Source organism: Carassius carassius, chromosome 19 (assembly GCF_963082965.1).
Source record: "Carassius carassius chromosome 19, fCarCar2.1, whole genome shotgun sequence".
NCBI lineage: Eukaryota > Metazoa > Chordata > Actinopteri > Cypriniformes > Cyprinidae > Carassius > Carassius carassius.
This window is the reverse complement of record NC_081773.1, coordinates 10,641,458-10,668,454: the sequence shown is the minus strand read 5'-3', so window position 1 is coordinate 10,668,454 and position 26,997 is coordinate 10,641,458. Positions and strand designations below refer to the sequence as shown.

Sequence of the window (26,997 nt, the reverse complement as noted above, 5' to 3'; positions counted from 1 at the left end):
TTGAGAAATTTTAAACAAACTATGTTACAGACTTTTCATTAAGAGCCTTAAGAATCATATAAACTTGTGGAATGGGCATTATATGACCCCTTAAAGACTTGTCCACACCCTCCTAAAATGGCTCGTTTAAACACGCCCCCAAATGTCTACGTCACTGTGAAGAAAGATTTGCATAATGCCACCCAAATGTTAACACAAAGAAGGAAGGCATAACTTTTATTCTCGCTGTAGTATTGTTGTTGTTGCTGCCGCTATGTCGCGGAGACGCTGTGTGTTTCATTGTGAAAGTAATACTACTTTCGTTGGTCTTCCAAAAGAGGGCACAACTAGAAATCAGTTGTTAAGTTGTATTTACAACACTGTTCCAGAACAGTTCAACCCAAATATTCAGATGTGTGCAGTGCATTTTGTGGAGGACGAGGACTGTTTCCTGAGAGATTAGCCTACAATTTTAGCTGTTCGGACTCACAGCCTGTAAGTATGTTTGCATATAAGAACTTGCCATTGTTGATGCAAATGCAAGTTTTGAGCAGTGTAGAGTAGAGCTTGTTGTTTATCATTTCTCCGGTCACAAATGCAGACATGGTTTTATGTTTACACAGCACGATACACAATGCAATGCATACAAAGACATGCAAGTCATTATAATCAGTAATTATGTCCCCACTGGATGCAACAAAAGCCTAGTTTGTAATGGGTTTTATTGGTTTTGTCTCGTCACCGGGACATGGCATCACAGTATGGCGAGGGGCGTAACATTTCCATCACATGCTTGAGGCATTCGGCCAATCACAATGCACTGGATAGCTGGCCAATCAGAGCACACCTCACTTTTCAGAACGATGAGCTTTGTAAAAATCAAGAGGAGAAACAATAATGTACATTATGTGAAAAATAATGTGGTTTTTTGACCTTAAACCGCATAAACACATTGAATTACACCAGGGTTATTCGAATCTTGCCCTGGAGGGCCAGTGCTCTGCAGAGTTTAGCTCCAACCCTGATCAAACCCAGATACCTGTGATTTTCTAATGATCCCAAAGACATTGATTAACAGGCTCAGGTGTGTTTGATCAGGATTGGGGCTAAACTCTGCAGTGCACTGGCCCTCCAGGGCAAGATTTGAAAAGCCCTGCATTACACCAAATGCACAACATGATGTTCTTTTTTAGCAACATAATATGACCCCTTTAATTTATTTTAAAAACTAATGTCTATGTGGGACATTTAATTTGAAATGTTATTTGATGTTAAATAATTTTTGCTTTTAAAAAATTTATGATCAGCTGATAAATTTAAGTCTTAATTAAATAATGTTCACTATGCATTTTAAAACATTGCATTACCTGACAGTGATATAATCCTGTGAAGTAGCTGCCAGCGATAGAAAATATCTGAGATTTGTGTGTCTGTTTAGCCACCAACCCAAAGATAAAATAGATATACATTTAAACTGAGCAAAATCATAACTTGCATGATGAAACTCTTAAACATGTAAAAATACAAATTTTTGAACAACTTTTAAAATCGAAGGGATTGATCATCCAAAAATGAAAATGATGTCATCATTTACTCACCCTCATGTTGTTCCAAACCTGTATGAGTTTCTTTCTTCTGTTGGACTTTGGAGGTCAATGGGGACCAGCAACCGTTTGGTTACACACATTGTTTAAAATATCTTATTTGTGTTCAGTTGAAAATTGTGTGTGCCTCAGTTTCCCCTACATTTTATAAAAAATTATACATCAAAGCACTACGGCAATAATAAGAACACTCTGTGCCCTATTCACCTGTGCCGTATTTTGTCTTCAATTTCCTTCCTCAAAGCTGCTCAGTCTTATCTGAAAATCTGTCATGCATTCTGAAGGTGTGAAAAAGACATAGATTACACTAAAAGGAAACGAGAAAAGTCTGATTAAAATAACAAACAATTACACAAAAAACTAAATACATTACAGTAAATCTAATGCAAGATATTGCACACAGGGTCAAACAGTAATCCAGTCTTCCATGTTATTGTGTTAGAGATTGACTTGATAGAAAATGTTCAAAGGAGAATAAAACAGAAAGCACAACACAAGAGAAAATTATCTTACAGGGTCAACATTAATCTGCTCTCTTTTGTTGATGCTGGCTAAAAAACTCCTTACAGGTTCTGCGCAGCGATGCCAAAGATAAATTGTGTGTAATACAGCATAATGGATACAACTCTGCCATGTAAACATACGTCAAATAGTGTTAAGTCCCAGCAGTTAACCCCTAAATAATTAGGAAACTAAAACCATAAGAGATTATACAAAAAGCAGCAGCAGTGAAGCTCATTTCTTCTTTTCTATGGAAGTAGGAGCTCTTACATTTCTGTTTTCGTTTCATTATCAGTGTGAGGAAGAATCCTGGCGTGTTTGGGCAGGTGAATAACCGATCAGTGCATGTGAGAAATGACAGCTACTGTTTGCATTTGAACATCTTCTGCCCTCTGGAGCGGAACACCCTACAACTGTGACATCCACAATCTAAATACAAACAACATTGTGTTCTTATTTTACAGGCTGGACAGTGAATAAAAAATAAAAAAAACAACCAAACTTCAAGAACACTCCTAACATTTTCTATTAGTTATTTTCTTTACATAGTGACAAAAACTATTAAAAGCAAACAGTGGATTTATCGTTCAGCCTGAGGGCTGTGAGGTCAGCTGGCTGTGATATTTCCCTCTAATGCATTGTAAAAGGGCAGCTAATAGTTGGGCGGCTACATTGACACTCGCAGTAAGGCTGTAATCAGGAAGGGAAGCAGCCCCAGTCATTACTGTTGCTCTCTGCCTCAACCAGTCCATCTCACCTACTCATTAACCCTCCAACTGACCACCTGACCTCAGAAAACACCCAAATGCCTGAGCCTGACCCCATGACTGCATGCATGAGGATGTCATACTCTTATTATATGAGACACAGCGGATCTAATGACTTCAGAGAAACATTCGCATTACACTTCTATTGATATGAATGATTGTACTAGTAATGTGTGGCATTTTTTAAGATAGCTAAATGAAACGTTTACATACATAGAGTTTGTTTCAGATTTTTTTCTGAATATCAATATTTGTTATATTTATTTTCTTGTGGTGTCATGTGCTTTGTTTATGTAATTTTGGCTTTTTCTACATTTGATAATTCAATCAACCTCTAACAGAGAGTTTGTGTGACAAATGGAAGCTGCAAAGGATATTAGATTTTACAAAAGTTTGGACACTTCAAGTATAACCTTGGTTTAACTCTTTGCCTTTTTTTTTCAAAGACTAAAATAACATTTATGTTTTGGCACAAGTTGTGTCCTGTGTCTATCACATGTATTCTCGTGTAGTATCCAGTGTACAGACAGAGGGGAAATGTATCAGATATGCAGCATCTCTGTCAGTGGCTTCATTGTGTGATCAATTCTTTTGTATTCTGAGCTTAAAGTGTCATCTGATCCAAAGAGCCACAAACAATCAAAAACTATCAGCACTATGGCCCAGAGCGATAAAGGTGGGTAACTAAGAATCACTCTTTAAAAAGTTTAAAATGGGGTTTTACAGAACCTTTATAAGTTCCACAAAGAATGTCTTTTGTAAACCTTATATTGACTGGTGCTTTAAACAACCCAGAAACTACACTGACCTGAAGAACCTATTCACCTCAGTTTTAACATAAGAACAGGCCTTGCTATTTTACTTTGAATGTGCGAGGCTTTCAGTGTTCCGGTTCAAACACTTCCCTGGCAATTTTTTTTTATTGTGTTAAGATTTTTTTCTGAAGAAAGGCAAACATAAATTGTGATGAGAGCCAAAATATTAAAAGTAATGGAAGAATAAAAGTAATACACAATTGTATCTAACTTTTGAAGTTCTATTTTTTAAGTTTGCATGCCTGTATCTCCAGAAGAGTTTAAGATGTGTTGATATCCTTTCAGTTTTTGGTTCTTAACATTTCTTTTGGTATCTTCATTTTTAAAGGCCTATTAGGTTCAGTTGTAGACATATTGGGATCTCAGTGTGGCTCCATGAGTAAACTGGTAACTTGTACACATTTTAAATGAGGTAAATTGGTAACATTATTAAGATAATGAGATGAGAAGGATTGTTTGCATCAGCATGCTTTATGAAGAACAATAGCATATTTGCATAGCCTGATTTTATAATTCATCTAATTAATAACAATGGAATCCCCACACAATTTACATGGTTTAGCTGTGAGCTAAATAAAGCAGTATTTACATTTCAATTTGCACTTATATCAAAGCTGTTTATTGGTCTCAATGTGTCTACATTAAGTCTGCATAGGGATTCAAGCAGAGAAGTCCCACTGTGCTAATGAGTGAGTTCACAGTATGCTGGAAAACACCTCCCCCTTACACTGTAACACATTTTGCAACAGAGAGATCAGAGAGGAGCAGCAGAGAAGTGTGTTTATCTCAAGTATTTAACTTGAAGCACTCAGTAATCCCCTCTAAAGGCGGATGAATTACCTCCTGACCTGCCCGTACATGTGGAGAGTCAATGAGGGTACAAAGGGACATTTACCATCCCAAAGATTCAGTGGGAATGTCGCGGTTTGGAAACATTATTCATCTCTCTTTTTGAAAGATTTCATAAACATTGTACAGCGAGGTTGTTTGATTATACTCCCTACACAAAAATCGACTTCATTGTCTTTTCACAATCCCATGTTGACATGTTTTGCCTACATGATTGTTTCTCATTCCCACTCTTGAGCCACAACATGACGGCTAATGCTAATGGTAAATGGATAAAAAAACGTTCACTGGAAGGTTCTTTGGGGCACAGAAATGGTTCTTCTATGGTATCACTGTGAAAACCCCCCTTTGGAACCTCTGTGATTTCATTTTGCATTACAACATTTCTAAAAATAAAGGTTCCAAATGCAGGTTTTGATGTCATAGAAGAACAATTATGTGCTCCCCAAAGAACCTTTCAGTAAACAGTTCTTAAAAGAACCATTTTTTTTCTTGGGGTGAAGAGTAATTTGATCATAGCCTTCCGCTATAAAGAACCTGTGATGGACAGGTTCTATGGATGTTAAAGGGTCTTCATGGAACCGTATGCCAATAAACAACCTTTATTTTTGAGAGTGAACCAAAGACGAAGTTGCTAGTTTTTCCATCTTTGCACCTTAAATGTCAGTCGCTATTGTCTATATTTCCTTAGATTTGAAATCACAGTTCAAATCTGTTCACATATTCTCATCCTAGGCCTGTGGTCTTTCAGTTTTCATGCTGTTTGGAGGCTTCTGACAAAGGCCATGTGATGAACTGCGTTAGATAAAAGTTGTCTTCAATGGCAGCAGGTGAAGGGCTGCAAACCTCTTACAGCCCACATCAAGGCCTAATAGGATATTGACTCACATTAAAGCGCTGAAGAGCATGTTGGAAAATGCCACGACATTCTTTATCCCTTCATCTGAATGATGGTGTTATTTGATATGTGCAGGTGTTTGTTACACTTATAAAGATTAAAACTTTAAGGATACATGCTGGTCTTGTGGAAAGCATCAGTTAGCGTAAACAGAATGATTATGCTGGATTCACATTCGAAAATCCAAGTGTGTTGCTTATATTTTCACTATTTGCACATAATTGACTCATAGATATGATTACAGGACTGTCACTGTCCATGTGTGTGTGTGTGTCTGTTTCGGTCTCTGAAATGTTTGTCCCCAGAGTCTCTGGTGCTGCTGTGGTAAATTGGAGAGCAAGGTCTGATCTCACATGAGGAATGCTGTTCTGTGTGAGCTGATGAGCGGTTCGCTGGTCTGATTAAAGGCTCCCGCCGCTCTGATGTATCTCACGTGTCAGACAACCATCAGTCTGGACACAGACATAAACATGCTGACCTTATTTCAGCTATTGTGTCATGCATTCAACAAGCCATTTAAGACAAGTGTGAAAAAACAGCAGTGTATGTGGGTGGGGGAGTTTTGTGTGAGACTGAAACTAACTTGAATACAATTTTTACTGCATTTAAAACCAATTCTGTTTTGTATCTTTGTTTTTAATTAATTTTCTGGTAATAATATTGATGCAATTACTGATCCAAGAAATGGTTCAGTGGGAATTTCTTGAAATGGAATAAACTTTTAGGGTTAGTATAAGAGAAAAAAGTAACTAAAGCTACCACACTACTAGCATAACTACATTTTCAGTTGCGTGACAGTATAAATATTGTACACACACACACAAAATTGTTTCTTCAGCGGTTCTTTGGGGTGGTTAATGTGCTATATAGCACCACTGCAATACAAAGAACCTGTTAAGCCACTTTATAGTTCTTTAACTCTATCTTAATTATTTAGTTTAGCTGAAGAAAGAATTAAAAACGACATTAAAATACATTGTATTTCCTGAAAATAACAACATTTTTGCCCCCAAGGCCTGGAAATATTCCAGGGCCCCCACATGAGACTTCTTGACCTCAGAAAAGCTTAAAAGTGATTCAAAACAGCTTTTGCCTTTGTACTAAATCCCCATTCATAGCAAGAGTGCAGCAACATATCCAAAATCTGGGGAGGAGAATGGGGTTCCACTTATGGTTCTGCTGTACATAGCACCATTTGAAAAAGGTGCTATATAGCAGTTAAAGTGGTTCCTCTATGATTACGGGCCAATTAATCACTTACTGCTATTTAGCACTATTTTTTTAGAGTGTTAGTGTAGCGTTCAGAATTCCAGTTAATTCTAGTGAGTCAGTTTGTTAAATTTGCAAAAATGATTCACCTTGCCCGCTTGGACAAAACACCTCTTCTGTGTCCATGTAGTATCAGGCCTCAGAGTTATGTAACACGTCATTACACACATTTATCTTCCCAGTGATTATATCAGCAAATCATTCCCCCTTGCCCCTCATATTCTCCCCAAAACACCTCAGGGTAGAGCATCACAGAGCTGCTGGTGGTTATCTGCTACTGTAACTCTTTGGCTGCTCACCATGCGCTGAGGGGCTCTTGAGATGTGAAGAGCCGTTGGATCAGGGAAACATTGAGCCTGATAAAGTGTTTCCTGTGTGGAGGAGCGCATTATCTGCCCTGCTGGAGGAGTTATCAGATGGTTATCAGTCTGTGTCTCAGCCTCTAGATCAGGCAGGGTGGCAGAGCTTGGGTACTGGGGCGGCAGATAGCATCTATGGTATAGCTGCAATACATGCTATGAATACATGTAGGATTTGTCCTGACGTAGGATGGGATCTTTTGATCTTCGACTTGTGTCTCAGTAAGTAGCCTACAGCAGATGGTATTGATGGAGTCGATATTTCAGTTTCAGCGAATCGTGTTTATAGTAAATCTCTTTACCACGCATTTCAATCCTAATGTGTGTAACGAAAGAAATAGTTACCCAAAAATGGGTAATACCCAAAAACTAAAATCCTATTTTCTCCTGTAGCTCTCAGATCTCATTCATGCTTGTGCATATTCAAAATTGGCATTTTGAGTTTGGTTTAAAGACACATGAGAACCAAAATTGTATATCACCTTTTTAAAACTGTATAGGATTCTTGAATTTCCATTCCTTGTCAACTCATTCAAAGGTTCCCAGCTGAATACATAAATGAAGAAGAAAGCAATGGATGAACTGACCATTTAACGGTCAGGCATCAATGCTTAAATTCATATGTAACATATGGAACACTTATTACCCTGAGGTATGAAAATCCATAACTAAAACATGTCACACTTGTTTTATGATTCTGGGGCTCAGACTTTTACAGATCCACAATAAAGAGCTTTCTCTAGATTGATCTATTCTGTGGCATTGTCAAACATTCACATCACAGTAAAACTCCTAAAATTGCAATCAAAATTTTACAGTAAAGCAAGACGATACTATATTAATGTTATGTTTATTCTTTATGAATGTTAGCCACATTTTGTTGTTGTATTGTAGCACTGGAGATTACTTTAAAGAAAAAAAAAAGGATTCCAGGATTCAAAGAGTGTTGTAAGAAATTCCTGTTAACTTAAAAAAAATAATTCTACATATGGCAATTTGTTTCCGTATAAACTAGACATTGAGAGAATCAGTGTGCTGAACTCATTCAAACAATAGACTCTTACTAATACTGTTCCATTAAATGCAGTGGCAGAAATTTTAGGATTCAGTTGGTAGAAAATATTTCAGAACTGCATACAATCTCTCTCTAAAAACTAAGGAAAAAAACCCTGCAGTTACTCCATCTAGTGGCAAACCATTGCAATCTTGAACTGACCTTTATACAGCCTGAAGAACAAGACAAATGCACATCAGTATCAAAGTATATTTATTATTTACAGTAGTAAATGGCCCAACATAGGATCGTCTCCTCACCCAAACAGCCCTGCCATTCCTATTACATATTGATTTTGCTTGAATTCACTGTGGAGTTGTAATTACACCAGTATAGAGTTTAATACTGTTGATTTGCCAGAAGGGCTAAATGAGAGCGATGTGTCTATATGACATATTTGCAGAGGGCAAACTATGAGACGATAAAATTAAGGGGAACACTTAGTTTAGATCATGAAATTCATAGCAAATAGCAAACTTTTAAAGACATATGCATCAAAGCTTTTAAAATAAAAAAAAAAATGTACCACAACCACAATCTAGATTTATCAAACCTGAGGTTTCAGAAAAACACAATGTCACTGTTCGAAACGGTTCATAAAAAGGTTGTCTTAAAGTTTAGTTGTTTACCGCAATTAAAGAAATTCTGGGACTACACTAAGGTCACAAACACCCTCTTTCACAAAACTTCCCTCCTTGTATGTAAAAATTGATGGGGGAGGTGCAAACATACATAATACAAAAACATATACAACAGGCATACAATCTCCAAAAGGGGTAAAAAATAAAAAAACATTAACTGTCAACTCAACTTAGTTCAGGGACAACATTGCAAAAACGGAAACGTTTAACGGTCTTTAGATGATTCAAAAAAATAAAAATTAAAAAGAAGAGAGAGAGCGCTATTAACTTAAACAGATTTGATTTCCAAAACCTTTTCCATTTCAGCCCTGAACTGCAGTGGAAGTGAAGAGGAGCACAAATAAACCAGCTTTATCTTTAGCAGGTTCCTCCCGTCTGCTGCTGGAATACATCGATAGTGTCCTCATCTTCCATTTCCAGCTGAAAATTCACAAAAACATACACGGAGTACATTTACAACTGAGGCCTTATAACAGTTTGTGTGCGCCAAGCTCCAGGTATGCAAATACACTATGACAAATGCAGTTTTTTTTTAAGCAGTTTTTATGGATTGCTTAAATTTAATAATTTTTTTTTGGACAAAGTCTGCATCCTCGATGAGAAATTGAGGTGATTAAATATTACTGAAAACAAAAAAGGAAAATACAGTCCACATAGCGAGACACCAAACATGTTTATTCAAAAAATATTACTAAAAATAGTGTGAGTTGTGATGTTCGACTCTAGCTGTTTGTGCTCTCATTATGACAGCACCCATTCACTGCAAAGCAGCCACTAGTGAGCAAGCGAGACAGCGCTAAATTGATCCAAATCTGTTCCAATAAAGGAAGAAGTCTATATCTTGGATAAGGCCTCAGGGCAAGTGTATTTTCTGCAAACTATTCAGGAAACCGTGAACTATTCCTTTAATCGGTTAACATATTAGAAGCTGCTAACATCTGTACCAACAAATTCAAAAATAAGAGTGCAAACCTGTGCAGGCGTATCAGTCTCATTGATCGGCTGACCATCAAACCTGAACCTAATTTGCCTGATGGATAAACCCTGAAAGAAAACAAAAAGTTATAGATCTGCTGCATATCAACATAACGTCAAATGTGCAAAGCTTGGTGTGTGCAGATGTCAGGGTGACCGGAGCTCAAGCTGCAGTCTAGCCTCACCTGTCTTTCGCAGTAGGCCTTCATCAGTTTGCTGAGGGGGGTGTGCCTTTTAATTTTGAACTGGACCACAGATCCATCCTGACCCGCCACTTTCAAGTTGATGTGGTCGTTTTCAGTCTTCACACCCTCCTGAAATGAAATATGCAGTGTGTGTGGTGTAAAAGGAACACTCCGACTTTTTTGGACTTTAGCTTATTCACAGGATCCCCCAGAGTTAGAGAAGTCCATACATACCTTTTTCATTTATGTGCGTTCTGCAAGTGTTTTTTGACGCACCCACCGCTAGCCTAGCTTAGCACAAAGACTGGATGTAAATGGATAATGGTAGCATAGTAATCCCAATAAGTGACAAAATAATGCAAGCATTTTCCTATTTACATGTTGTGATCTGTATAGTGACAGCGTGTACAAATAACAAGGCTATAGGAGACAGACTATTTTTAATCGTATAAATACTGGGAACTATATTCTCACTAAGCGTAGGAGTGATTAGCGCAGCACACGAGACGCCCTGTTGATGGTTCCGTAAACAAAACAAACGTGACTAACTAGCTAGACGTGACTCGTGATCATGGCTGACTTTGAGGAATTGTCAGACTCAGAAGAATTTTACTGTGTATCAAACCAAGATCTAGAACCATATAGATTTGAGCCAGAATACACAGACGAGGAGTTACGAAGCTGTAAGACAAGAGCTGTAAGACAAGAGCTGTAACAGTGCCGAACATGGCACTGTTACAGTATGGCTAATGTTAGTCATCTCAAAACATAACGGAACACTTACCGCAGCAACAGGTGATCCAATTTGTCCTGTCTTTATTATCGATGGGATGGCTGTATCCTTTAGCACACGTTTCATGGTCCGTGTGGCAACTTGCATTTTTTCAAAATAGTCGTCTACAGTAAAATGTTCAGAGCAAACGAAATACTTCGTGATGGTGTTTACAGGTGTGTTTGGATCTATACCCAGAACAAGTAGCCATCTATTCATCAGGTCAGCGTTTTTGGTTGGAATTCTATGAAACATCATAGTATTACCTAGTCTCCCCTGTTTATTGTCGAAGCTCTTTACAATACAGCGAACACCCATGATTGTAAACTATAAATTTACTATCTAGTAATTGCTGTCTCTATTAAGTTACTCCAACTCTGAGCGAACTCTCTGCTCCTCACCACGGCGCGTCTCGTGTGCTGCGCTAATCACTCCGCCCAAGTAACGTTAGCTGTGCTCCTACGCCTAGTGAGAATATAGTTTTTATACGATTAAAATGGTCTCTGTCTCATATAGCCTTGTTATTTGTACACGCTGTGACTATACAGATCACAACATGTAAATAGGAACATGTTTGCATTATTTTGTCACTTATTGGGATTACTATGCTACCATTATCCATTTACATCCAGTCTTTGTGCTAAGCTAGGCTAGCGGTGGGGGCGTCAAATAACACTTGCAGAACGCACATAAATGAAAAAGGTATGTATGGACTTATCTAACTCTGGGGGATACTGTGAATAAGCTTAAGTCCCAAAAAGTCGGAGTGTTCCTTTAAACAAAGATGAATCATGAACATGCACTGTTGTGAAGGGTCTTAGTCACACATCAGGTAATGTTAGATAATTTTAGTTAAAACCACCTAGTGCTTTATATGCAGTCCCTGTATTAAACATTAACGTTAGATGTTCCTGTGATACGGAGTACAGAGATGAACAACGCGATAAAACAGCCAGACTTGCGTCTATATCATCAGCATGTGTTAAAACACTAACGTTAGAGTTATTGGAAAAAAAGGACTGCGTAAACAACTGTGCGACGCTTTCGGATGCAACTGCGTTTGGCGCAAAGTTGAAGCAACTAACGTTAACGAATGAAAACCAATCTGAGCACCTCGTTGATGCTGAAACGAAGCAAAATACTGCCGATTTCATTGTTAGCGACAATAAATGTATTGATTCTCCATCTAGTTGGAAGGATTGCTCAGATACATGGCCATATGCAGAAAATGCGCAAAATCTTTGTTGAAAACCTCTTTGTTTCCGCGCATATTAAGTGCAGGATCCCGGCAATCTATAATCACACATTATAATCACATCAAAATACACCCCTACGCGCTGCAATAGCTCGGAGCACAGAGACATGCATGTACCTTTGGCTTCTCGTCTGACATTTTTGTAGAAATTTAGGATTCTCCCGGTAGATCTGGATGTGACGGTAACACGAGTGCTGTCCTCCCCGCGCTCTGCAAGAAAGCGCAGACTGGATTCCCACGTTTGATTGGCCCGGGTAAAACCACGTGACGCCTAGCAGGGCGCTGTAGATCCAGAACGCGCAAAATCAACTCGTCCATTTTATTGGACAGTATGAAACCACGTGACCAATCCTCATGTTCTGGTTAAGGTCTGAGGTTAAAAATTACTTTTAATTATGAACATAATTTCACCATGATAATGTGTTACTTTTGGTTGATGAAGCAACGACTAAAACACATTTCTTCCTTCTTTAATAGGCCCTTTAGCAATGTCTTATTCTAATTTTGTTTTAACTATTTGTATATACACACACACACACACACACACACGTGTGTATTAAACATTTCTACATGTACTGCATTAGGCTAACAGGCTTGTCATAGCATTTGCATATTATTGCTCTTACAATGTAAATTTATTGTGCTTCTTTGGGGTCTCATGCATAAAAAAACAAAAACATGATTAAACATGATATACATTTAAAAATGTAAATATATATAAACTACCTTTAGTTTATTATAACTAAAATATTAAAATATATAATAAATTAACTGACATTGCTACAAATTTTTTTTGATGTTTAATGTTTCAAAATTACTAACAATATGATTTAAGTCAAATCTATTTAAAAGCAATTTAACATTTTAATGATGTATATTTGCTTCCTGTTTATGGTAAAATATTCACTTTTATTGATAGCTTTCTCACATTTTATTGGACTTTTGCAAATTGCACTGACAAATCACCCCTTTGGTAAATACAATATAAGCTAGTGATCAAAACATTCAAAAATGCAGCACATAGACAATTTATATTGAAATGCCAACAAATTAGCAAAGGCATGGACAAATCGATTTATCAATTTGAAATGTGTGGGACATTAATCTATAAAGCGCACTTTATTATAGCACATTTTCTATATGCCCTAGTTTAATCAGAGTAAAAAGCTACACAGCTAAAATTAGCTAAGGCTAAATAAAAATAAATTGTACTGCCAACTAAAAGTCCAATGCAAACTCAGAAATCAACATGTCTTGCTTAATTTGGTTGATGCTTATTTGGGTTTGCAAATGTTATCCATGAACTATATTTACAAGGCTTCATATTGTGGTTTGCTTAAAGATTCATTGAAAAATCCAGGTGTGAGTTAATTTTAATTTCAAGCCAGAGAAAAAGTATGTTTGTGTGGTCAGCAGCTAACTGGTAAATTCAGTGTCTTTCAAACTCAAAAAAAAAAAATGGAGTGCTGGCTATGCAGGAAACCGTGTTCACTTCTATAATAGGTGTGAGGTAAAAGAAAAGACAACATCATCACAAGTTTCTTAGCTGTTCTCAAATCTGGAGTACTGGTTATCCTTTTTCAAACCTAAAACAGAGTAAGCAACGATAAAACTATGAAACAGTGTAATTACTATTTATCAGTGAACTATAAAGCGAATACAATTTATTTTATATCATATATGATGAAAGGGAAGTCTTACCGTATTTCAATCTCATTTCTTCATGTCTCTGCCTCATCTCTGCTTTCCTGCATTCAAATAAGAACTTTTTTCTTACTGGCCACTATTTCATCAAAACATCTCCACAGTTCTTAAAATAATCAAAATGTATGCAATTTTAATACATTTATTTTCTCAAAACATATCGTACCTCTCCTCTTGACGGAACTTTCTCAGATGAGTTTGTCTCTCCATTCGCTCGTCACTCCTTTTAGACCTTTTGAATTTTCAGGAGAAATTAAATGTAACAATTTTTTACATGTTCCAAAATTTAAGTGATTTGTTATTAATAATTAATAGCAGTAAATCACAATATATTTTCACTGACAAGAATACATTATGAAGATAAATTTGTACAAATTAATGGCTGATGGTGATGTCACAAACTCTAACAAGTGCTGTTTTTTTTATCTTACCCAATGTTTTCACATTTACAGCAGCAGAAGCAGCAGACAAATATGGCGATGATGATCACCCCCGCGATCACAGAGATGGTAATGATGAGTGTCTGGAAATTCACTGAGATTCAAACAACACAGAACAGATGAACGTTCTTGTGCAAAATCTCACTGCTTGTTCTCAGTCACAGGCAATAAATGTAAAGGTTAAACTGGCCTTGACATTTTACAAGAGTGTAAAGGTAATAAAGTGACAATCAAGATAAAGCTGCCATGAACTATGAATGTGACATATAAGAAGCTCTTCTTGTTTTTACAGTTCATTTCTTAACAAATGCATACAATACATCCATTAATAGTGTAAAGAGATGGCAAGATGTATCTTGTATGTCAGAGGCAGTCTTACTCCAGCATACTCCCCATCGTGCTTCTGAGAGCGCACAAACACTGTGAGAGGGCAGGATGCTCTTCACTGGATAGTCAATGCATTTCTGGCTTGAGATGCACCACAAACACTGAAAAAGAGATTTCAAAAGAAACGCATTACACACATTTTGTTTCACTAATTATTGCTGTCTGTGGAACAAACAGATTTTAGAAGTCTGATGATCACAATTGCTGACAGTGAATAAATAACAAATGATATCTTACCGAAACAATCATCAGACATTCTTCACAAGTAGTGTTGGTTTTTATAGTGCAGTCTGTGAAAATAACAGTTTGATATCAGTGACAACTGATTTTAACCATATCACTATTATAAATCTCAAACATTTTCTCAAAATTGATTTCAATATTTGAAAATCTAAACCATATGAACTCAGAAATCAGCATTGGTGAGATGACCTCTCTTATAAAACTCTTATACTGAACACAATATTCCTTTGTTTTCTAGCCGATCATGTGATTTAAAAGTCTCTCTGCCTAATAAACCACAGGAAACTAAATCTCAGTTTACCATGGTTACGGGTTACAGTTGACTCAAAACATTTTTCAAACACAACTTTAGACGTATTTTTTTAAAAGTATTTCAACTAGTAAAACGCTGCTTGGGGTCCAGATTTGTTTTACTGAGCCGAGTCATATGATCACTGCTTGAAGTCACTTCCAAGTTACACTGTCGTTAAACAGTTTGGTTATACATGACTTATTATTAAAACGTAACAATTTCCAAGAAACAGACGCTATGCTGGACGATTAATTCAATAAATGTCTGCTTGCCAGACAAACGAACTGCAAAAACATTGGCTGCGTTTCCTCGCGAGCTGCCTACACCGAGAGCATTTAGTCATAATGAGCGCGTTCTGAACCGATTGCGTGAAATTAGTTGATGCCCAAAATACCATCCAAGTACATTGTAAAGCCACAGCCATTGTTTGACCATATCTACGGTTAAACAGCTTGTAAACACACAGCAGTATGGATGAAACTTACTTGTTTCTGGACTTGTCGTCTGACCAAAAACTATCACAAAGCAGAAGACAAAGAAAACAAAAGTAAAAAGTAAAAAAGTCCGAGTTTGGATCATGATTGCAAACGCAGCGGATCTGTGTTGATTTCAGGCCTGGCTGCTGGTCATGTGTTGCTGGAAGCACTGAACGACGACTTTTACAAGATCCTCCCAGTTTCGAATTAGTGCTTTATGGTTAAGCAGGATTTGATTTGAGGCGCTGATTTAGTCGTTGTTTTCCTGACAAAGACTAATGTGGGTTTATTATTAAAAGTAAATTGCAGGCAAAAGTAGGCAACATTCAAATAAAACATGACGTCATTTTGGCTCCTAAAACATCATATGAAAAGTAAGAAAAAGAGTTCTGACTTTGAAAAACTTTTTTCTTTTTTCTGTTTTGCACTACTTTAGCGACCCGAATGGACATTTTCTGCTTATGGTCATTTGTTTAATCAACACTTTGGTAATACTAATTAATATCTATGTGTATAATAGTTCTCAATCAGAGAATGATCTACTGATTGATGCGATAGAAGATAAACTTCTGCTGTGGCTTAATCCATACCCAAATGCCTTAGTTTTCATTGGTGGGGACTTTAACCCTTTCATGCATGAATTATGATAACCTCAGGATTTTTTCCGTATGTGTTCTTATTGCTCTTAGAGCATGAAAAACAAGAATTGATTTTTTTATTTTTTTTTCAGAGATCTTCAGCGGTTATGGTTTCAACTGAAGATATACTATATTAAATACAGGTCCTTCTCAAAAAATTAGCATATTGTGATAAAGTTCATTATTTTCCATAATGTAATGATAAAAATTAAACTTTCATATATTTTAGATTCATTGCACACCAACTGAAATATTTCAGGTCTTTTATTGTTTTAATACTGATGATTTTGGCATACAGCTCATGAAAACCCCAAATGCCTGTCTCAAAAAATTTGCATATTTCATCCGACCAATAAAAGAAAAGTGTTTTTAATACAAAAAAAGTCAACCTTCAAATAATTATGTTCAGTTATGCACTCAATACTTGGTCGGGAATCCTTTTGCAGAAATTACTGCTTCAATGCGGCGTGGCATGGAGGCAATCAGCCTGTGGCACTGCTGAGGTGTTATGGAGGCCCAGGATGCTTCGATAGCGGCCTTAAGCTCATCCAGAGTGTTGGGTCTTGCGTCTCTCAACTTTCTCTTCACAATATCCCACAGATTCTCTATGGGGTTCAGGTCAGGAGAGTTGGCAGGCCAATTGAGCACAGTAATACCATGGTCAGTAAACCATTTACCAGTGGTTTTGGCACTGTGAGCAGGTGCCAGGTCGTGCTGAAAAATGAAATCTTTATCTCCATAAAGCTTTTCAGCAGATGGAAGCATGAAGTGCTCCAAAATCTCCTGATAGCTAGCTGCATTGACCCTGCCCTTGATAAAACACAGTGGACCAACACCAGCAGCTGACATGGCACCCCAGACATCACTGACTGTGGGTACTTGACACTGGACTTCAGGTATTTTGGCATTTCCTTCTCCCCAGTCTTCCTCCAGACTCTGGCACCTTGATTTCCGAATGACATGCAAAATTTGTCCAAATGTCTGGAATCGGTCCTTCTCCACAATCTTCCTCAGGGTCCGGTCACCTCTTCTCGTTGTGCAGCGTTTTTTGCCACACTTTTTCCTTCCCACAGACTTCCCACTGAGGTGCCTTGATACAGCACTCTGGGAACAGCCTATTCGTTCAGAAATTTCTTTCTGTGTCTTACCCTCTCGCTTGAGGGTGTCAATGATGGCCTTCTGGTCAGCAGTCTTACCCATGATTGCGGTTTTGAGTAATGAACCAGGCTGGGAGTTTTTAAAAGCATCAGGAATCTTTTGCAGGTGTTTAGAGTTAATTAGTTGATTCAGATGATTAGGTTAATAGCTCGTTTAGAGAACCTTTTCATGATATGCTAATTTTTTGAGATAGGAATTTTGGGTTTTCATGAGCTGTATGCCAAAATCATCAGTATTAAAACAATAAAAGACCTGAAATATTTCAGTTGGTGTGCAATGAATCTAAAATATATGAAAGTTTAATTTTTATCATTACATTATGGAAAATAATGAACTTAATCACAATATGCTAATTTTTTTTAGAAGGACCTGTATAAGACAATAATCAAACAGATAAAGTATGTGAATTTAACAAACTAATCAATACAATTATATCAAATCATATGAAAACTATAAAATATATACAAAAAAATATAAATGCGAAATATTGCAAAGGCTTCGTACAGCTTTATACGAGTTCCACTTTGCTTATCTTTGATATTAGAACATGAGGACATGATTCCATCAGAATTTTTTACTGCCTGTCAATGTAAAACTGTGGAAACCACTCAGACGCTCCCTCAAGTGCACCAGAGTATGGATATTTACCCTTATTAGCTGATAATTCTGATTATATTCAAGATGGACATGCACATTTCTATCATAGCCCTCTGAGAAAACCTAGCGATACGTTTTTTCAATCTCATCTGAAATGATCAGTGTTGGGGTAATGTGTTACAAGTAACATGCATTACCTAATCAGATTACTTTTTGATCTAACAAGTAAATAACTACAAGTAATGTGCATTACTGTCACGCTGTCTGGTCTCTGTTTCCCTGAGTCTCCACTAGTGGTCTCACTTCCCCATAGGCACCTCACCGTAGGCACTACAATTCCCACATAGCCTTGTCCCTTCATCACAGTAATTGCACTCCTGTTAATTGCACTCAGGTGTCTTCACTTGATAGTCATTACCCTGCCTATATTTACCGGTCTTTTCGGTTTGTCTTCATGGAGTCCTTTTATTCCGTCACCCAATTTCCTCGCCTTCCGATTGTCCTCGTCTTTCGAGTTTCCTGTTCCCTTTCTTGTTCCTTCCCTGTTTGTTTATTTTTGGATGGATTTATGGTTTTGACCCCGGCTTGTTGGATGCTGATTTGGATTACCCATTAAAACCCACACTGCAACAGGAACTCTTGTCTCCTGCGTTTCCCTGGGTCTCCTGTCGTAACAATTACCTAATCAGATTACTTTTTGATGTAATGAGTAAAGAAACCCATTACAAGTAACATGCATTACGTAATCCGATTACTTTTTGATGTTATGAGTAAGGAAACGCATTACAAGTAACATGCATTACGAAATCAGATTACTTTTTGATGTTATGAGTAAAGAAACACATTACAAGTAACATGCATTACGTAATCAGATTACTTTTTGATGTTATGAGTAAAAAAAATGCATTACAATAACGTGCATTACAAAATCAGATTACTTTTTGATCTACAACCCGAATTCCGGAAAAGTTGGGACATTTTTTAAATTTTAATAACATGAAAACTAAAAGACTTTCAAATCACATGAGCCAATATTTTATTCACAATAGAACATAGATAACATAGCAAATGTTTAAACTGAGAAAGTTTACAATTTTATGCACAAAATGAGCTCATTTCAATTTTGATTTCTGCTACAGGTCTCAAAATAGTTGGGACGGGGCATGTTTACCATGGTGTAGCATCTCCTTTTCTTTTCAAAACAGTTTGAAGACGTCTGGGCATTGAGGCTATGAGTTGCTGGAGTTTTGCTGTTGGAATTTGGTCCCATTCTTGCCTTATATAGATTTCCAGCTGCTGAAGAGTTCGTGGTCGTCTTTGACGTATTTTTCGTTTAATGATGCGCCAAATGTTCTCTATAGGTGAAAGATCTGGACTGCAGGCAGACCAGGTAAGCACCCGGACTCTTCTACGACGAAGCCATGCTGTTGTTATAGCTGCAGTATGTGGTTTTGCATTGTCCTGCTGAAATAAACAAGGCCTTCCCTGAAATAGATGTTGTTTGGAGGGAAGCATATGTTGCTCTAAAACCTTTATATACCTTTCAGCATTCACAGAGCCTTCCAAAACATGCAAGCTGCCCATACCATCAGAGATGCTGGCTTTTGAACTGAACGCTGATAACATGCTGGAAGGTCTCCCTCCTCTTTAGCCCGGAGGACACGGCGTCCGTGATTTCCAACAAGAATGTCAAATTTGGACTCGTCTGACCATAAAACACTATTCTACTTTGAAATAGTCCATTTTAAATGAGCCTTGGCCCACAGGACACGACGGCGCTTCTGGACCATGTTCACATATGGCTTCCTTTTTGCATGATAGAGCTTTAGTTGGCATATGCTGATGGCACGGCGGATTGTGTTTACCGACAGTGGTTTCTGAAAGTATTCCTGGGCCCATTTAGTAATGTCATTGACACAATCATGCCGATGAGTGATGCAGTGTCGTCTGAGAGCCCGAAGACCACGGGCATCCAATAAAGGTCTCCGGCCTTGTCCCTTACGCACAGAGATTTCTCCAGTTTCTCTGAATCTTTTGATGATGTTATGCACTGTAGATGATGAGATTTGCAAAGCCTTTGCAATTTGACGTTGAGGAACATTGTTTTTAAAGTTTTCCACAATTTTTTTACGCAGTCTTTCACAGATTGGAGAGCCTCTGCCCATCTTTACTTCTGAGAGACTCTGCTTCTCTAAGACAAAGCTTTTATAGCTAATCATGTTACAAACCTGATATCAATTAACTTAATTAATCACTAGATGTTCTCCCAGCTGAATCTTTTCAAAACTGCTTGCTTTTTTAGCCATTTGTTGCCCCCGTGCCAACTTTTTTGAGACCTGTAGCAGGCATTAAATTTTAAATGAGCTAATTAAGTGGATAAAAGTGTAAAATTTCTCAGTTTAAACATTTGCTACGTTATCTATGTTCTATTGTGAATAAATATTGGCTCATGTGATTTGAAATTCCTTTAGTTTTCATTTAATTAAAATTTTAAAAACGTCCCAACTTTTCCGGAATTCGGGTTGTAACAAGTAATGCATTACAAGTGTCATACATTATGTAATCACATGACTTTTTTCGATGTCAATGAAAATTACATTCTAATAATATAAATACATTTATTTACAGTAAAAAAAGTCACTGCAGATTAAGTTTTTAAGTTTCAAAAACAATATTCACATTATAATTTTTAATTGTAGCTGAAATATAGCAATTGATGCATGACGTCCACTACAGTGGACATGTGATTAATCAGAGTTTTCTCTCAATCTAAAATCAAAACTTGGAAAATTTTACTGTGATATGACTCATTAGATATTGCTTGTGGCTGCAGTATTCTTAATATAAAATAATTCTTATTTTTTTAATATAAAGTATATAAATATATAAATATATATTAATATATAAATAATCTTATTTATTATATTTATTTATATTAGCTTCATAGACAAAACGTCTGTTGTGTAGGAGAGCATATAAAAGAAAAGATTGATATCTGAGTAAAACATGACTTGAGAATTTACTGTCCAAAGATATTTTTGAACAGTAGTGTGCAGTAATCATTTTTCAAGCGAAGACATTTTGTGGTCACATCTTGCCTTGCACTGGAGAATCGAAGGCTCTTCAGGACCCTGACTCCTACTGTAAACATCTCTGATAGAAACAGGCTTTCAATGGATCACTATTTCTTCATAGGGAACAAAACTAAAATCCACAGCAATGCACTTTGTTCATCTTTATATATTCATCTTTAGATATTTTGTAACAAAGATGAATAGAAACCAACTCAGAAACCAAATATTTGTATTACAAGAGACTTAAATTAATGCTAGATGTAATGGATTTTATATCATGTGCATGAGACTGTGGGAAAGCTAGGAAGAAAGGAAAACAGGTAATTTTATGACACTTTTAAATAATCCAAACCAATTGGAATTGAAATAATTTATTAAACATTTTGTAAATCCAGTTACAAAAAAAACTAACAAAAAAAAAATCTTTGATTTTCATCCTCTACACAAACTTGAATATTATGACTCTAAACTAAAGATGATGAGATGCACTCTGGCAGTGAACTGACCAGCAGCTCACCAGATTTATTAATGGAGCAATCATGAACAGGACTTTGAATGAGGTTGTGGTAACACATAAATGAGTCTCTGATACCACAGTGACATCCTCCATTCATATTATCACTGTGTTACATCACTGATGTAGGGAGTCTGTACACGACATGCCATCAACATCACCATCCACACAATGACACTAACACTGAATAAATACCCAGCCCACCCATAATTATTCACTCTCTTTTAGGCACACAAAATCATCCTTCAGTTACAAGTATGCAGGCTTCCTTAAAAAAACATTCTTAAGAAAAAAGACAAGCATATTCCAAACATCAGTCTGAAATTTAAACTGAAATGGATCAATTTATCTTGAAAGTAAGAATTTAAAACTGACCTACTGTGTGAAATAGCACAGAGTCATAGCTTTTCTAAAAATATTTGTACAGCGGTATTCCACCAATTTCCTTTCAGATCTTTTTGCTATAACAACCAAAACACTGCACTGAAATGTTGAGATATTGCTTGTCTTTATACTGTACCTGAGCTTAACCCAGAAGGGGCCGTTCACATTTGATTTTATGTAAACATGCACTAGACAGACATGTTTGAATGATGTGTTTTACCTTGCATCTTTTGAGGCATCTCGCACGATACAGCATTCTAAAAAAGAGCAAGACGTAGAGTCTAGAGGCATGTTTAAAAAATTTTTTAGAACGCTGTGTCATTATGAGACACTGCAAAAGACGTGCCACATCTAGCGTATGTTTACATACAGTATAGAAATACATAATTGAAAAAGCAGTGCAGTTGAATGCAAAAAACGCTTTCTGTGTGAATAGCCCCTCATGCACAATACACAAGAGAATGCATGGATAAAAATGGCAAGACGGGTAAAAAAAACAACTTTTTCTCTCAACCCAAGAAACAGTAACAAAGAAAGCCATCTAAATGACACAAATCTGCACAGACCAGCCCTTGTGTGGAGTAAGGCAAATGGACAAGTTTTGACATGGCTGTTGAGGCCTTCAGTGTGTGCAATCATCTCAGGCTATTAGTCTTTGAAACCAAAGCTCTCAACAAAACATTGTTATGTGTGTAACATTTAAAACTGTGTTTTGATCTTTCCTCTCCAAAGAGTGTTCGAAACTGAAGCTGGGCAAAAGCAGAAAGGAGCACGTTGAAGCATTCAGGACTTTGAGGTACTGGCGATGAACATTTGCTGGTCAACTAGTACTGCACCACGTACTAACCAGACGTGATGGGATAAAGGAACGAGTGCTTAATTTAGCTTGGATGATTGACAGGACAGTCTGCATGTAGCCCCGCCCTCAGTGGAATCTCATTGGTCCAAAATGTTACTGTATATTACAGATCAATCATGATATGTTGTAATAGGGGTGGTTGTCTACACACATGCAGATTAAAAAAAAAAAACATGTTTGTCTTGTAACTTGTTCCTGTATCATCATCTTATATTCATCAATCCACATCCCTGCTGTTGAATTAATTTTTTCATCAGTGCGAAGGAAGTCTCTCTCGTCTTGATTGGTCAGCACTCATCACCTGATCCAGTTGCTGCCAAAGCTGGCCACTGATCTGACACTGCATCGTTTCTTCACTATCATGTTGATGTAGGCTTTCATTATTTTGGTGATCTCTCCAACCTGAAAAAAGCCACGGTTTATTCACAGTGAACAAAACTGAAGAAAGCAAACCAAGAAACACTTCTATTCAATTACATGTTGATTATGTATAAAGGGATAGTTCACCTCAAAACTGAAAACTATGTCATCATTTAATCGCCCTCATGTCATTCCAAATGACATGTGAAAACAAAACCTTGAAGCTTCAAAATTGTGAAATAGTTCTTATGAATCAAAGGTTTAATCCAAGTACAAACAAAATCATACAGCACATTAAATGTGGTGAATGGAAGCTCAACTTGAGAACTAACCACACTGGTTCTTGTGGAAGCTCAAGCGTGCTTGTTTGACGTGTAAGAACAAATCTTTCTGTAGTACATGTGAGTTTCCGTTTACTGTATTTGATGTGCTCTATGTATTTGCATTGATCAGTGTTTCAATGATGGGGACAGAAATTTTGAAGATTAAAGGGATAGTTCACCCAAAAATCAAAATTATGTCATTAATAACTCACCCTCATGTCGTTCCAAACCCGTAAGACCTCTGTTTATCTTTGGAACACAGTTTAAGATATTTTAGATTGTCCGAGAGCTCTCAGTCCCTCCATTGAAGCTGTGTGTACGGTATACTGTCCATGTCCAGAAAGGTAAGAAAAACATCATCAAAGTAGTCCATGTGACATCAGAGGGTCAGTTAGAATTTTTTGAAGCATCGAAAATACATTTTGGTCCAAAAATAGCAAAAACTACGACTTTATTCATCAGTCTTCTCTTCCGTGTCTGTTGTGAGAGAGTTCAAAACAAAGCAGTTTGTCATATCCGGTTCGCGAACGAATCATTCGATGTAACCAGATCTTTTTGAACCAGTTCACCAAATCGAACTGAATCATTTTAAACGGTTCGCATCTCCAATACGCATTAATCCACACATGACTTAAGCTGTTAACTTTTTTTAATGTGGCTGACACTCCCTCTGAGTTAAAACAAACCAATATCCCGGAGTAACTCGAGAACGAGTCAATCGTTCGTTCGTTATCTGGCTCTGCTCGGTGTTCATCTTCAGTTCTCTCTTCACAGCAGTTCAGTCAGTGTACTGTTTGAGTAAATGAATTACTCCGGGATATTGGTTTGTTTGAACTCAGAGGGAGTGTCAGCCACATTAAAAAAGTTAACAGCTTAAGTCATTTGTGGATTAATGCGTATTGGATACGCAAACCGTTTAAAATGATTCACTTCGATTTGGTGAACTGGTTCAAAAAGATCCGGTTACATCGAATGATTCGTTCACGAACCGGATATGACAAACTGCTTTGTTTTGAACTCTTTCTCACAACAAACATGGAAGAGAAGACAATGCTGAATAAAGTCGTAGTTTTTGCTATTTTTGGACCAAAATGTATTTTCGATGCTTCAAAAAATTCTAACTGACCCTCTGATGCCACATGGACTACTTTGATGATGTTTTTCTTACCTTTCTGGACATGGACAGTAGACCGTACACACAGTTTCAATGGAGGGACTGAGAGCTCTCAGACTAAATCTAAAATATCTTAAACTGTGTTCAGAAGATAAACAGAGGTCTTACGGGTTTGGAACGACACGAGGGTGAGTTATTAATGACGTAATTTTGCTATCTGGGTGAACTAACCCTTTAATGGGTTTGGAACGACATCAGGGTGAGAAAATGTCAGTGATAACAGAATATTATTTTTTTGGGGTGAAAAATCCATTTAAAATGACATTTGATTACCTGAGGTGTCTCAAAGAACATGTCCCTCCCGTCCACGGTGATCTTGTATGTGCTGGCGTGGGGAGCTCCAAAGAAGACAATGTGTTCATAGGGGAAAGTCTCCAGAGGTTTGGCCTCTCCTCGCTTATACACAGACACGTTCTCGGCACTCACGCTCAGCCAGAGATCATGAGGGAAACCACCTTCTTTACACTGCACACAGAATCACAACAAGCATCAGATTAGCCAATCCTGGATTCAAAATGCATGTTAATGTCAAGTGTAAAAGGGGGCACAGAGAGCTTTTTTTACCATTTCAATGAATGTAATCATCTCACATCCCCAGTTCTTACCTCCACATCAAACAGTGTTGATCCATACCCAGGCCACTCTTTAATGATGTTCATGTATTTGAGCATGGCTTGATGCTGATCCAGACCATGCAGCCGACTCCATTTCTCCATAATATTGGCTCTGGTGGCTGAAGTCTCTTCCTTGATCCACATTTCCATCATTTGTTCCTCCTGCATACTGCGCTGCTTCTTCATGGTGCCTGTCTTCAGCCCTCGCCTCAGCGTACCGTCCAGGAAGCTCGTCCTCCTCCTTTCCAGGGTTTGTCCTGATCCGGCTGCGCCTCCTACTTTGGTGAACTGAAGTATGCGGTTGCGCAGACGGCCGGTGGGGTAGACGCTGTCCAAGCTCCAGTTCACCCGAGACACATCCCCATACAGGTACTGCAGACGTAAAGCAGCCAGGTGCTGGAGGGTGTCCTCGTGGGCAGGAAAGTGACCGCTTATTAAACTTTCATGAGCCTGGAGAGATGGAGATGGAGACTCACATCTGACGACTTCTGTGTTTTTCATGCTTACAGATACCAAATTTTGAGAAAAAAACACTGCTAAATAGACTAAAATCAAGTGCAAAGGTGCAATACATAGAACAGAACTGAATTACAGGGGCTAATGTTTAGCATGTTAGCACTGTTAGCTAGTTAGCACTGCTGCTGGTAGATGCTGTAACCTGTAACACTTCAAGTATCTTTCTCCAATGATGACCATTCAGAATATGATTTTTTAAATTGAAACTCTATAGAAAGTGATTTGAACAGAATAAAGGCAAGAAGTGAAAAAATGAATTTCACTTCTTCAGCAACTTGCCCATGAACAGAGAATCTTTTTCTATTCCATATCTTAAGATGTGACTGATATCAGAAAATGTCACAAAATGCAAAATATTCTATGCACAGAATCAATACTGTTGATGCTAAAACTAATAAAATGTTTCAATTTAAAATTAAAACAAAATTAAAACAAATCTGAAATAAGATAAAATAAAACAAATATATATAATAGAATTATTAGTCTTATAAACAGCATAAATTAGAAATATTTTGGTTTATTAGCAAATAAGCAAATAAGTTTAATTGCTAAAATTAATAAAACTTAAATAGCATAAAAATATATATTTATATTTTAAACTAAAATTAAAAATATAAAAGTATTAAATCAGTCCAAGAAACCGCCAGTGAGCTGCATGGGAATGGTATGGATAGTTTCTCCAGGTATTACACACCTCCATGATTGACTTGAACAGAATAGAGGCAAGAAATTAAACTATAAATGACTGACCTGCTCAAACATGAAGACAAACTCCACTCCTTCCTTGGGCATGCTCTCCACATCCAAGAAACAATACAGTTTGAAGTACAGCTTCCATGGGCCGTCTACCTCCACTTCACTTCCTGCCAACCTGAGAAACAACCACCACCACAAACAATCGTTTTTGTGTTATTTCAGATTGGTTTTAGAGACTTTGGAGATTACATTTGAATATTACAGCTTTAATAACCAAGTGATGACACATGCATTTGGCAGCGTTTTGTAGGAACAGAGTTTAATTTCTGAGAGTGAACAGGCGCAGCTTTGTGATGTGATTTTACCTCTCGAACTTGGCAAGCACATCGGCCACAATCACCCTGCTCTCCACGGCCCGGTCGATTGAGTTGTTATGCTCGAACAAAGCAAACATGTTCCTACTGTCCTCCATAGCCAAGCCTCGGATCAGTTTCTCAACCACCTACACAAAGAACAGAAACAAACCTAAACACTGTCCGTCAGCATATTACACCACACATTCACACATTCCTGATTAAGAGCAACATAATATATATCTAGGCAAGATTTGTTCATCTGCAGTTTT

At 37.3% G+C, this 26,997-nt stretch overlaps 3 protein-coding genes across 4 annotated transcripts in view; all 3 read right to left on the bottom strand.

Moving 5' to 3' along the window:
* Positions 1-8,291: 8,291 nt before the first annotated feature.
* On the bottom strand, positions 8,292-12,197 carry sumo3b (small ubiquitin like modifier 3b). The gene is made up of 4 exons (XM_059499800.1): positions 12,041-12,197; positions 9,897-10,025; positions 9,709-9,780; positions 8,292-9,156 (listed from the first exon to the last, which is right to left on the bottom strand). The coding sequence occupies exons 1-4, from the start codon at positions 12,059-12,061 to the stop codon at positions 9,094-9,096; spliced, it is 285 nt and encodes a 94-aa protein (XP_059355783.1). The 5' UTR covers positions 12,062-12,197; the 3' UTR covers positions 8,292-9,093.
* Positions 12,198-12,830: 633 nt separating this feature from the next.
* Positions 12,831-15,727, bottom strand: pttg1ipb (PTTG1 interacting protein b). The gene is made up of 7 exons (XM_059499799.1): positions 15,475-15,727; positions 14,692-14,744; positions 14,447-14,555; positions 14,059-14,161; positions 13,794-13,859; positions 13,625-13,671; positions 12,831-13,509 (listed from the first exon to the last, which is right to left on the bottom strand). Exons 1-7 carry the CDS (start codon positions 15,566-15,568, stop codon positions 13,466-13,468), a joined length of 516 nt encoding a protein of 171 aa, XP_059355782.1. The 5' UTR covers positions 15,569-15,727; the 3' UTR covers positions 12,831-13,465.
* A 5,560-nt stretch (positions 15,728-21,287) lies between these two features.
* myo10l3 (myosin X, like 3) overlaps positions 21,288-26,997 on the bottom strand; it is a 72,824-nt gene continuing 67,114 nt past the window's right edge. For both annotated transcript variants that reach the window (XM_059499797.1, XM_059499798.1), the window contains exons 36-40: positions 26,738-26,874; positions 26,427-26,547; positions 25,152-25,610; positions 24,820-25,011; positions 21,288-23,091 (exon numbers count right to left, since the gene is read on the bottom strand). In XM_059499797.1, the coding sequence (XP_059355780.1) occupies positions 22,987-23,091; positions 24,820-25,011; positions 25,152-25,610; positions 26,427-26,547; positions 26,738-26,874 (1,014 nt within the window). In that variant the 3' untranslated portion in view covers positions 21,288-22,986. The remainder of the gene's footprint in view (positions 23,092-24,819; positions 25,012-25,151; positions 25,611-26,426; positions 26,548-26,737; positions 26,875-26,997) is intronic.

What these genes read in the sequence shown, in the direction of transcription:
- pttg1ipb (XM_059499799.1), bottom strand. Translation starts at nt 15,568, where the DNA reads ATGATCCAAACTCGGACTTTTTTACTTTTTACTTTTGTTTTCTTTGTC. An exon ending in AAGTTCCGTCAAGAGGAGAG is followed by an intron (nt 13,672 to 13,793) that starts GTACGATATGTT and finishes ATTTGAATGCAG; the next exon opens with GAAAGCAGAGATGAGGCAGA. An exon ending in AGAAATGAGATTGAAATACG is followed by an intron (nt 13,510 to 13,624) that starts GTAAGACTTCCC and finishes ACTCTGTTTTAG; the next exon opens with GTTTGAAAAAGGATAACCAG.
- sumo3b (XM_059499800.1), bottom strand. Translation starts at nt 12,061, where the DNA reads ATGTCAGACGAGAAGCCAAAG. An exon ending in TGTCAGACGAGAAGCCAAAG is followed by an intron (nt 10,026 to 12,040) that starts GTACATGCATGT and finishes ATTTCATTTCAG; the next exon opens with GAGGGTGTGAAGACTGAAAA. An exon ending in AGACTGATACGCCTGCACAG is followed by an intron (nt 9,157 to 9,708) that starts GTTTGCACTCTT and finishes GTGAATTTTCAG; the next exon opens with CTGGAAATGGAAGATGAGGA.